Source organism: Lepidochelys kempii, chromosome 3, assembly GCF_965140265.1.
Source record: "Lepidochelys kempii isolate rLepKem1 chromosome 3, rLepKem1.hap2, whole genome shotgun sequence".
Taxonomy (NCBI): Eukaryota; Metazoa; Chordata; order Testudines; family Cheloniidae; genus Lepidochelys; species Lepidochelys kempii.
The window spans coordinates 44,960,684-44,974,331 of record NC_133258.1 but is presented as its reverse complement, the minus strand read 5'-3'; the positions used below and the strand labels follow the sequence as shown (position 1 = coordinate 44,974,331).

Sequence of the window (13,648 nt, the reverse complement as noted above, 5' to 3'; positions counted from 1 at the left end):
TGTACCAACCTGCAAAACACTCTCAAAGACTCTCTAGCCCTTGCTCGAGAAAACCTACAGGATGCTCAACAAGAGCAAAAGGCCTGGAATGATAAACATGCCATCTTCATCATCTGAACCCATGGAAAAGAAGCCCTTGAGGAATTCCATCATGAGTTCAACAATTTCCATCCCACCATCAACCTCAGCCTGGACCAGTCCACACAAGAGATCACTTCCTGGACACTATGGTGCTAATAAGCGACGGTCACATAACCACCACCCTATACCGGAAACCTACTGACCGCTATTCCTTCCTACATGTCTCCAGCTTTCATCCAGACCACACCACATGATCTATTGTCTATAGTCAAGCTCTACGATACAATCACATTTGCTCTAACCCCTCAGACAGAGACAAACACCTACAAGATCTCTATCAAGCATTCTTACAACTACAATATCCACCTGCTGAGGTGAAGAAACAGACTGACAGAGCCAGAAGAGTACCCAGAAGTCACCTACTACAGGACAGGCCCAACAAAGAAAATAACAGAACGCCACTAGCCATCACCGTCAGCCCCCAACTAAAACCTCTTCAACACATCATCAAGGATCTACAACCTATCCTGAAGGACGACCAATCACTCTCACAGATCTTGGGAGACAGGCCAGCCCTTGCTTACAGACAGCCCCCCAACCTGAAGCAAATACTCACCAGCAACCACACATCACACAACAGAACCACTAACCCAGGAACCTATCCTTGCAAAGCCCATTGCCAACTGTGTCCACATATCTATTCAGGGGACTCCATCATAGGGCCTAATCACATCAGCCACACTATCAGAGGCTCATTCACCTGCACATCTACCAATGTGATATATGCCATCACGTGCCAGCAATGCCCCTCTGCCATGTACATTGGTCAAACTGGACAGTCTCTACGTAAAAGAATAAATGGACACAAATCAGATAAAGAATTATAACATTCAAAAACCAGTAGGAGAACACTTCAATCTGTTTGGTCACTCGATTACAGACCTAAAAGTTGCAATTCTTCAACAAAAAAACTTCAAAAACAGACTCCAATGAGAGACTGCTGAATTGGAATTAATTTGCAAACTGGATACAATTAACTTAGGCTTGAATAGAGACTGGGAGTGGATGGGTCATTACACAAAGTAAAACTATTTCCCCATGTTTATCCCCGCCCCCACTGTTCCTCAGATGTTCTTGTCAACTGCTGGAAATGGCCCACCTTGATTACCACTACAAAAGGTTCCCCCCCTCCCACTGGTAATATCTAACCTTAAGTGATCACTCTCGTTACAGTGTGTATGGTAACACCCATTGTTTCATGTTCTCTATGTATATAAATCTCCCCACTGTATTTTCCACTGAATGCATCCGATGAAGTGAGCTGTAGCTCACGAAAGCTTATGCTTAAATAAATTTGTTAGTCTCTAAGGTGCCACAAGTACTCCTTTTCTTTTTGCGAATACAGACTAACACGGCTGCTACTCTGAAACCTTTGAAGTAGGTGACCAAGTCATGATCCTGAAAATGCTCCAGGCCAATAAGCATCTTGGGAGGGGCCATTTATGGTCTGAGAGTGCCTGGGAGCCGTTAATTATCTCATAACATTCCCAGGCCCTACCTAAAGTATACCATGCTAATTCTCTAAAGCCCTTTTATTCCTCAGAAATCAAGGTTCTCCAGTTTACAGCCCAGGGAGGAGAGGACGCTGAGTGGCCGGAAGGAGTATACTATGAAGGAAAAAGAAATGGTGGCATAGAAGAGGTGAGCCTTTCCATGACCCTTGGACGTAAGCAGCGACAACAAATCCAGGAGCTGTGCACCAGCTTTGTACCAATGTTTTCAGCCACCCCAGGACAGACAGAATAGGCGTACCACTCCATTGACACAGGTGATGCTCGCCCAATTAGAGCTGAACCCTACCGGATGGCTCCTCAAGCCAAAACCGCAAGAGAAAGGGAGATCAAGGACATGTTGCAGATGGGTGTAATCCGCCCCTCTGAGAGTACATGGGCCTCTCCAGTGGTTCTGGTTCCTAAACTTTTGCGTGGACTACCATAAACTAAATACTGTAACTCTCCCAGAAAACTATCCAATGCCATGCATAGATGAGCTATTGGAGAAACTGGGACGTGCCCAGTTCATCTCCACCTTAGACTTAACTAAGGGGCACTGGCAAGTGCCACTAGATGACCCCGCCAAGGAAAGGTCAGCCTTCATCACCCATGTAGGGCTGTATTAATTTAATGTGCTCCCTTTTGGACTGCAAAATGCACCCACCACCTTTCAGAGACTGGTAGATAACCTTCTGGCTAGATTTGGGGAATTTGCAGTCGCCTATCTTGATGATGTGGCTATATTCTGAGATTCATGGGCAGAACATCTGGAACACCTCCAAGCTGTCTTGCAGTGCACAAGAGAGGCAGGATTTAGATTTTGGATTTGTTCTTCTAGATGGTTAGTGAGAGAGAATACAGGCTACCTTTTCAGGAAACAAGTTAAGATTCACAACTTGCAGTTAGGAAAGGTCAACTTTATTTATGAATTAGCATATTAAGTAGATCAGTAATTGCTGAAGAATATTGAATACTAAAGTAATTTTTTCAGTCACTTTTCTGACTGCAACAATACTAATGTACAAGTTGTAGTAATATCAAAAAACTAGTAATAATGCCCCCATTTCATGATAATATGATTATAAAGCTGCCATACAAACTCTTGTGACAACAGTTATTGCCCTTATGATGCAAATGCAAATTATATAAGAAATAGCTGATACTGAAGTAACACAATTTAATAGTTTTTTGATTGGGTTTTCCATTATTTCCCTTTTGCACAGGTACTTAAATGCTTTGCCTATTTTAAAAAAAAAGATATGATGCTGGCACAGCTGACTATCCATTTCAATGTGGATTTAGCAAGCAAAAGTGAAATTTCCTGAAAGAACAAGGCAATTTAGTAGTTGATAATCTCCAAATTCTAGCAAGAAGTTTCAGCTTACTATACCGTGAGAATTTCTAACAAGTTTAAAAATCAAATTCCAGCTCTTGAAAGAAAACTCTTCTGGTATGCATTATTTAGAAAGAATGAAACCACTCTGAGCAGCAGACACAAGAAGGGGCAGTTTATCTTTGCAGCAGTTTAATACAGGAGGTAGCCAAGTTTTTTTCCTTTTTACTCAAGTGTTATTTTTTAAAAGAATGAAAAATGAACGGGACCACATGACATGAGGTAGGACAAATATATATATATGTAACCAAAAGATGCACTAAACTAAGAGCCTCAACTCCGTTCCTGTCTTCCTTGAACTCTCAAGTTTCTCTGTTAATGGGAACAGGCATTACTCCAGAAAGCCTAAACATTGATCATTTTGAATTTTTTTTAAAACTGTAGGTGAAAATGATAAATAATAAAGTGATCCCAAGTCCAGACTCCCCCATTTCTCTCAATCTGCAAACAACCTTTTCCCTGGTTTCAGAGTAACAGCGTGTTAGTCTGTATTCGCAAAAAGAAAAGGAGTACTTGTGGCACTTTAGAGACTAACCAATTTGAGTATAAGCTTTCATGAGCAACAGCTCACTTCATGGGATGCATACTGTGGAAAGTACAGAAGATCTTTTTATACACACAAAACATGAAAAAATGGGTGTTTACCACTACAAAAGGTTTTCTCTCCCCCCACCCCACTCTCCTGCTGGTAATAGCTTATCTAAAGTGATCACTCTCCTTACAATGTGTATGATAATCAAGGTGGGCCATTTCCAGCACAAATCCAGGGTTTAACAAGAACGTCTGAGGGGGTGGGGGTAGGAAAAAACAAGGGGAAATAGGTTACCTTGCATAATGACTTAGCTACTCCCAGTCTCTATTCAAGCCTAAGTTAAATGTACCCTGACACTTAAAGAAACGAATAAGATAAGATTTTTTAGAAACACCAAATAAAAGGGTTTGTTTTATTTTGTGCATGTTGTCACACTGCTTTTCTGCCCTGACTGCAGCATCAGGTAAACAAATTATTATTCTGGAATGTCTGCCATTATTTGTCATGTCAAGGTATATAGCAATATTTATGCTTGTGCTAAATTCATTGGCACATAAGCTCTGTCTGACTAAAAGGTCTTCCATTAAAAACACAATTTGATGTCTTGTGGACATGTCATGTTAGATTTCAGAACTATCAAGTATCTTCATGAATAGTGTGTTAAATGCATAAAGCTATCACTTTCTTGTCTCAATATGGCATGGTATGGTAATTGTAGATTAAAGGGTATTTACAACATCTATATTTAAACTATTCTCAGACAGAGTAGATAATGGAAACTTAAGTCTCCCCTGAAATAATGACTCAGAAGCACTGCTTCTTTTATCTTAACAGACATGAGCATTTGGTTTAGTAAGTATAATCTTGACAGTTCTATTTCAACCTGGTAAACTTACATTCTCCTCTTTGGTTGGAAAGAAGTTTATAAAACAGTACACCCATTTATATGTTAGCTACACTGATAAGTTCACACCTATACCATCACTAAAATGCTGGAACAGTCCCAATTTCACTTGAAAACCATTTTCAAAAGTTCACTACGAACAGTTTCATGAGTAAGTGCTACTCAGTGTAAGAAAAGTTTGCAGAACAATGCCCTCTGTCAACATTTTGAAATTGGGTCAAGGAGCATCTCAGTCTCAGACTTTAAGGCCAGAAGGGACCATCATGATCATCTAGTCTGACCTCCTGCATATTTCAGGCCAGAGTACCTCACCCCCCCGCTCCTGCAACTCATAACCTCTGGCTGAACTACTGAAGTCTTCAAAACTTGATGTAAAGACTTCAAGTTATACAGAATCCACCGTTTACTCTAATGCAAACCAGCAAGTGACCCGTGTCCCATATAGCAGAAGAAGGCAAAAAATATTCCAGGTCCCAGGCAAACTGACCTGACAGAAAATTGCTTCTTGACCCCAAATGTGGAGATCAGTTATACCCTGAGCACCTGAGAAACAATTTTCTGTTGTAAATCAGAGCCTTCCTCTTCCATCTCTGGCTGTTGGAGATATTTACTACAGCAAATGCAGACAGGCCATATGCCATTGTAGGCAACCTCACCATATCATCCCCTCCATAAATGTAACAAACTCAGACCTGGAACCAGTTAAATTTTTTGCCTCCACTGCTCTCCTTGAAAGGCTGTTCCAGAACTTCACTTCTCTGATGGGTAGAATCCTACAACAAATTTCAAGCCTAAACTTGTTCATGGATAGTTTATATCCATCTGTTCCTGTGCCAACTAGCCCTTAACTTAAATAATGCCTCTCCCTCCCTGGTATTTATCCTTCTGATGTATTTATAGAGAGCAGTCATACCTCCCTCAGCTTCTCTTTTTGTTAGGCTAAAGAAGCCAAATTCCTTAAATTTCCTCTCATAAGCCAGATTCTCCATTTCTCTGATTATCCTAGTAGCATCTGTTCCAGTCGGAACTCATCTTTCTTAAACATGGGAGACCAGAATTGCACACAGTATTCCAGATGAGGTCTCACCAGTGCCTTGTACAATGGTAACAACACTTCCCTCTCTCTACTGGAAATACATCACCTCACGCATCCTAGGTTTGCATTAGCCTTTATCATGGCTGGAGTAATTGGGGAAGGGCGGGTTGCCTGTGAGGTGTGACAGTCCACTAAGGTTTACAAATGGATTCTGAGCCCAAAAAGGTTGAGAACTCCTGCTTTATATCAATAAAAAGATCCCAGAAGTGAATAGAGAGCCAGCAAATCAATTGGAGCACCGAAGCAAAGCTCCCTGTGACTACCACCAATCAATAAATAAGCAGTTGAATAACATACCAGCCATAACTTTTGAGTGAACTTCAAGAGTCATGCCATGTAGAGAACATTACAGTAATCCAGCCTGTACCTAGAGTGTGTTTTTTGACTGTTTATTTTTCCTGAACCTGTTTTCATAGCTTTAGAATACTTGAAATGAAACAGGCCACTCATACTCTGGGCACGTCTACACTTTCCTCCAGAGCGATTGATCTGGCGGGGGGTCGATTTATCGTGTCTAGTGAAGACACGATAAATTGACTGCCGAGCCCTCTCCCGTCGACTCCAGTACTCCACCGGAGCGAGAAGCGTAGGCGGAGTTGATGGGGGAGCGTCAGCAATGGACCTACAGCAGTGTAGACACCGCAGTAAGTAGATCTAAGTACATCCACTTCAGCTATGTTATTCACATAGCTGAAGTTGCATAACTTAGATCGATACCACCCCTTCCCCCCCCCCCGCGCGTAGACCAGGTCTAAAGGTTTAAGACATGCTGTCATAACATCAATCCAGGTATTCAGTAATTATTTCTATTTTATATTCACCTCAACAGACTAGGCGGTGTTGATTAACACATTTGCTACTGTGCTCACTACTAAATGTAAATATGATAAGCCATTTCAGAAATACTAGTAATCTCTGATGGATTGATAAAGAGGATTCCGAAGCATCATTTTGTTTAAACGATATGGCAGTGTCACTCAGTCTCCACCCAATTCCAAGGATTAAGTTAAACATGCACATGGCCTAGACTTTAGTGACTCAAATTTAAATACTGGAAGCACCCAAAATCCTGACATAATCTCATATCTCAAAACAGGGAAAGGAAAGATTTTTCCAATTATTTATTTTTCACGGTTACTTCAAGCTGGGTCTTCAAGTTATGTTGAGACATTTTTGTGTATGATAAAGGCAGAGAAAGAGTCTTTCTGCAGATTTATAATAATTAATATGCTGTCTATTTACAGAAAGAATAAAATGGTTCTAATTTGTGATGAGAGGACAACGTATTGTATGCAAGCATGTTTTTCTGTAGGTTATTTTGCAACTTGGGTATCTGCCATTTGCTAGTACGAGTTAAATGTAATGTATGTGTTCACTATGCTATTATTTCATGGCACATTGGGCTTGAAAGAAAATGGAAGGATTCTTATCCAGATTGACAGGAAGCACAAATATTTAATGTATTCACGTGGTAAAATTTCAAACACAAACGCAACAGTATAAATCTGACTTCACTGTAATATTAATACTTAAAACTGGTTAGATATATTACATAAATATTTGAACGTAAGCTTGCTTTGTGCAAAAAAATATGACTTTCATTAGCAGAAATATTTTTAAGCAGCCAACAATTTTGAGAGCATTTATTGTTAATTATAACATGAAATTGCTATGAGGTATAACTTAATTCAAAGTAAATTTTACCCATATAACATAGGGCAGAATTTGGCCCTTTTAAAAAACAAAATACACACACAAACACAGATATGATAATATATAGCTACTAAAACTGAACTAAGCCAGCATTACAGAAGTGTCATGAAAATCTAACCACCAAGACATGTACTAATTCGCCTTCTACCATGCCCTAATAATAATTGTACCACTTACCTACCCACAAAAAAAAGTTCTCACACAGGGCAAATAAGAGTTTTGCATTGCTGAACTAAATGACATTTCACACGCTAGCCCAGGGGTTGGCAACCTTCGGCACGTGGCCCATCAGGGTAATCCACTGGCGGGCCACCAGACATTTTGTTTATGTTGACCATCTTCAGGCACGGCCCCCCGCCGTTCCCAGTGGCCACGGTTTGCCATTCCTGGCCAATGGGAGCTGCGGGAGGTGGCGGCCAGCATGTCCCTGCAGCCTGCGCCGCTTCCTGCAGCTCCCATTGGCCAGGAATGGTGAACCGTGGCTACCGGGAGCTGCGGAGTGCTGTGCCTGTGGACGGTCAATGTAAACAAAATGTCTCGCGGCCCGCCAGCGGATTACCCCGATGGGCCGTGTGCCAAAGGTGCCGACCCCTGCACTAGCCAAAGACCGAGAGAAAAACTCTGTCAAATATTTAGTTGTCAACTTAAATCCACTTTTTACTTTTATAAACCTGAACAGACAAGTTTGCTCTTTTCATTTTAACAAAATATGTCCATACTAAGCCCCAATTGAGGATAGAATGTGCTTAAATGTTGTCCTGAGTACAGATGCCTTCTGGAATTAGGGCCTTAAGTAAGCACATCAGAGCTTTGACTGAAAACATACTATCAAGTATAAACTTCTTTTGATTGACTATTCAAAAAGGCCACTTTAATATTTGAAGAAAGTCATACCATGCTGAATCCTTGAATATTGAAGAGTATTAAGACCAAATAATCTTTACCATGGTTTCAGCTTTAAAACAAGTGCCATCATTAGGACTCATCACTAAAAATGTTTGTGTGTATCTTTCATAGAAAGGTAGGGCTGGAAGTGACTTCAAGAGGACATCTAGTCCAGTGTACTGACCATCCCTTACTGGTGTTGGTCTAACCTGTTCTTAAAACCTCCAAAGACAGGGATTCTACAACCTCCCCTGGAAGCCCATTCTAGTAGTTAACTATCCTTATAGTGAGAAAGATTTTGCTAACATCTAACCTAAATCTCCCTTGCTGCAGATTAAGCTGATTATTTCTTGTCCTGCCTTCAATGGACATGGAGAACAACTGATCACCATTCTTTTTCAAAATGTGTCACTTTCTTGACCCATACTCAAAGTGTGATCCACCATAATCTACAGATCCTTTACAGAAGTACTACTGCCTTGCCCATTTATTCCCCATTTGATTTTTCCTTCTTAAGTATAATATTTTGCACTTCCTCCATAGCACTTACAACCCACCAAGTTTGGATTTATTCACACATTTTATGTGCACACTCTCCACCACATTATCCAAGTCATTAATGAAAATATTAAATGGTACTAGACACAGGACAGACTTATTTCTTTAATTTGACTATGAGGATGTCATGTGGGACGCTGTCAAAAGCCTTATTAAAATCAAGATAATTAGTGTCTACTGCTTCTCCCCTATCCAGTAGGCCAGTAACACTGTCAAGAAAGAAAATTAGATTGGTTTGGCATGATCTGTTCTTGACAAATCCATGTTGGCTATTACTTATAACCCTATTATGCTTCAGATGCTTACAAACTGATTGTTTACTAATTTGTTCCAGTATCCTTCCTGGAACCGAAGTCAGGCAAACTGGTCTATAATTCCCTTGGTCCTCTTGTTCCCCTCTTTAAAGACAGGTAATATGTTTGTTCTGTTCCAATCCTATGGGACCTCACCCATCCTCCGTGAGTTCTCGAAGATAATAGCTAGTAATTCTGAGATTGCTTCAGCTAGTTCCTTAAGTACCCAAAGGGGAATTCCATCAACTTGGATACATTTGGAAGTATGCCTACACTACAGAGACTATACTGGCACAGCCAAATCGCTGTAGTTATGGCAGCAAAACTCTGTTAGTGTAGATGCAGCCTATATCAACGGTATGGGTCTTTGCCATCGGAGTACAAACATCATCTTCCTAAATGATGGTAGCTATGTTGACAGAAGCATTCTTCCTTTGATATAACTGTGTCTATCCTGGGGGTTCGGTTGGCATAGCTACCTCAGGCAGGGGTGTAGATTTTTCACATTCCTAACTGGATGCAGCTATGTTGACCTAACTTTTAAGTGCAGACCAGGCTTAACTTATCTAAATATTCTTTAACCTGTACATTCCCTATTCTGGATTATGGTCCTTTCCCCGTGTTGTTAATGTTAATTGTGTTAAGTATCTGGACAAAATTAACCATTTTAGTGAAGACTGAAGCAAAACAGGCATTAAACACCTCATACTTCTTGATGTCATCCATCATTAGCTCTCCTTCCCCGCTAAGTAGAGGACCTACACTTTCCTTTGTCTTTCTCTTGCTCCTACTGTACTTATAAGACCTCTTCTTAATGCCTTCTATGTCCCTTGGTAGGTGTAACCCATTTTGTGCCTTAGCCTTTCTGATTTTGTCCCTACATGCTTGTGCTATTCTTTTGTACTCATCCGTAGCAATTTGTCCATGTTTCCACTTTTTGTAGGATTCCTTTTTCATATAATTTAAAGCATAGCTGATAACTGAGATATCTCAAGTGTTACCAACTGGGTTATAATGCACAAAGCCAACAAGGGGGGAAACACAACATATTAATGTACAATAACTAATACAAATGAAAGCATAGTGATTCCAACCACTGAACCACGGACCATAGAGGGAGTCATGAGAAAAGTCACTTGGCAGTAACAGTTGTTCTTCAAATAGAAAATTATCAAGAGATTTTCCCTGTAGCAGACTAAGTTATTCAGCTTTAAAATGTCACTTACATTAAAAATGATTAATCATCCTGACAGCTGATTAATTAAACATTTTGTAAGAATGTTTCTTGACTTTCAAAAGACCAAACTAATTTGATATACAGTTTAAAAAAAAAAATCAGTCTGACAGGCATTACTACAGTAAGCAAGAAGCTATTTTAAAATATAGGGAACAGTGAAATTGGCTGTTTCTGGAAAGAAATTCAGCTACTGTAATGGTAGCTCTAAGGTTTACTGGAGAAGAAAAGTTTGAACACTTAATTTTTCCTATGTAATATAGACTTTAGAGACTTTATAAACAGTGACTAACTAGAAGTCTTAATTATCAAGAATAATCAGTGAAAATACATAAAGAAAACATGCACATGGTTGCTTCTCTTGTAATTTACAAATATTAGTTATTTCTAATTCCTCTGATGCAGTCATTTCCAGTACAAAGATTGATTATTTAAAAATAATAATAAAATAAAGAGAAAAAAGTGTAATCTTACGGGAGTCTCAGCTTTCACCTGGGCCTGCAACTTGTTTCTCATTTCTTTTTCATTAAATTTGGCACTTCGTTTTACATAGATTCCTCCATGCTAGGACATAAACATTTCAAAATGGAAAGTATTTAGTATTTATCACGTACTACATTTGATGAAAAAACAAATGTTTGAATTTGGATACAAAGTTTTTTAGATATTATGGTGACAGGTCATTAGAAGCATCTATTGAGATAAAATTAGCAGCCTGCATAGTAAAGAACATTCTCTCTCAGGATGAAAGACACACTATTTTACATTTGCATAAGCAATACATACTCTTCAACAAAGTTACATATAAGGAGAAATGTTATACATGCAGATCACAATGTCCACACAAATAATTAGAAAGCACCTGACCTGTCTCATTTAATAATGTTACTAAATCAGAAGTCAACACTGGAACTGACACGATGGTCTATTCCTACAAATACACACAAAGAAGTAACTTTATTAATGCAAGTAGTACCACTGAGATTAGTGGGACTGCTCACATGAGTAAAGTTATTCATTTGCATAAGTATTTGCAGATCAGAATTTTCAAATCTGGATGTCATGCTGTAAATAGCAACACAAGACAAATATTGAAGACACATGTAATAGGTATCATATTGAAGATACACATATGTATGTGCGTATGTAGTAACAAGCAGCACTGATCATATCACACTATTATACACTTTCACAAACAAAAGGAAGTCTGGTAATTGCGAAGAGAACATTAACCACTGATGATACTCAGATAAATGAAAATAACTACTTGCTTTAGAAGGCAAAAGATTCTTCACAACAATAGCATTTTCACTGGAAAACCTCATGAAAAACTAAACCATTTCCTGGAAAAGATTAGTTTTATAACTTGTCCCAGACATATTACTATTAACATTTTAAAACTGAGAGACCGATTGCACTATTAAGTTTGAAAAGAGAGAAACACAATGAAAGCAAAAAAGATAAAAAAGAGGATATAAATAAAATTTGCCTCTTAAAATAAATTCCTCATTGTTATAAATAACAATATTTTTGAATGTTCAAAATTAAAATCTGTTATCTTACCAAATCATCTTTTCATCACTGCTGCATATTTACTGCTTTTTCTAAGTACTGTAATAGACTACTTGCATTGATTTTTTTCAATAAAAATCTTTGAGAGATTTAAACACATAAGTAAAGAACATTCTCTTATAGTCTCAAATAGATGTTTCATTAAATATATGAAAACTACATTAAGGTGCCAAGAGGATGATGGATTTTCAATAGGATGGTAAATATAGTCTTATGAGCAAACAACAATTTATTATCATTGAGAGAATGGAAGGCGGATAAGGCTAATAAATGAACCTTAAATTGAAGAGACAGATAGGTCTGCTATTTTGAGCTGGAGGAAGTACTCAGTATACATTAGATTGAGGCTGTGAGATGGGATCATTATCGTCATCCTCTGCCCAAATTGTGAACCTTTTCTATTTTAAAATAATGTAATGTTTTCCAGAGCTCACTAATATATCCTGAACAGAAATGGAACAAGATAGGCAATAAATTCAGTTCCATTAGAAAACTAAATAAGGTGAACAGAGTATGTGTCTGATTGGCAGACTCAACCATCCTGTTGAGTACGCAAATCTGGAATGACAGGCAACATTTTGTACATCCCTTATGAGATGTGTAATAAATCTGTGAACAAATGGGCGCTATTAAAATTATCTTCATGTCCCCCATAACACTCTGTTATTAGACATAATAGGAGGAAAGGCATGATGATATGAGGAACACATCTGAAACTGAATGTCTGTCCATCTCTGCTCCCGAACAAAACTTCTGCCATTTTGCATTTTCTTTCATTGTGAAGAAGTCTGTCTATGGGTGTCCCTAGCATGTGAAGATTTCCTGTATCACTGAAGTTTTCAGTGACCGCTCACAGGTGGCTATCATGATTCTGCTTAGCTGGTCTTCCAGATGGCTGTTTTTCCCTGTTAGATGCATAGCCACATGTTGTGGAGAGGGCACCATTTCCACTGCCTCACTGCAAAAGTAAGAATGGGCACCTTCCTGATTCTTCATATATATAATATTAGAGATGCTGTCCATAAGCACCTGAACAACTTTGTGCTGGACGTGAGGTTAGAATGTTTTTAAATGCCCAACAAACTGCTCTGAGCTCTAGAAGGTTTTAATATAATTTAACGTAATGTTGTCTTTGGGGGGATTCCAATGTCCCTGGACTGTGAACCTGCAGCAGTGAGCATACCATTCTATGTTGGATGCACATGCAGTATCTGTTATGGACGGAAGATGACTGAACGATACCCCTTTGAGGACATCGTAAGGTTGAGCTTGCTAATCTAGAGATATTAGCACTTTCTTTGGAATGGAAAGCTTTTGATTCATCTGTCTGCACTTTGTCTATAGTTTGCTGACAGCCAGTGCTATGAAGTTCTTATTTTGAGACATGCATATGTTGTTGAAGTTAAGAGTCCTATCAACTTGAGATAGAACATTACCCTTTGAGAGTGCCAAGTTTCTACTGCTGATTTTACATTCAGGAACCTCTCTTGAGAAAGAAGTACTCTGCTTATCTCAGAGTCTAACAGAGATAAGATTTACTAACTGATTTGTTAGAGTGACTTCTTAGGGTTTATCATGAAACCATATTTCTGAAGAGAGTACATGTGCAGAAGACAGCATTACAAAAATGTTCCTTTAATGACACTTTTATTAGTCAATCCTCCAAATAAGGGTGTACGAGAATTCCCTCTCTTCTCAGGTGAGCTGCTACTGCTGATTGATATTTTGAGAATACTATGCGGGCAGCATAACGTCCAAATGGAAGGATCCTGTACTGGAAGTAGTCCTCTCCCACTAAGAAACGACGGTATTTGCAATAAGAACAACAGGAAAT

General features: G+C 39.0%; 1 protein-coding gene across 2 annotated transcripts in view; it reads right to left on the bottom strand.

Annotated features, from left to right (window-relative positions):
• AGPAT5 (1-acylglycerol-3-phosphate O-acyltransferase 5) overlaps window positions 1-13,648 on the bottom strand; it is a 115,905-nt gene that overhangs the window by 59,610 nt on the left and 42,647 nt on the right. For both annotated transcript variants that reach the window (XM_073336236.1, XM_073336235.1), the window contains exon 4: window positions 10,717-10,806. In XM_073336236.1, coding sequence (XP_073192337.1) covers window positions 10,717-10,806 — 90 coding nt within the window. The remainder of the gene's footprint in view (window positions 1-10,716; window positions 10,807-13,648) is intronic.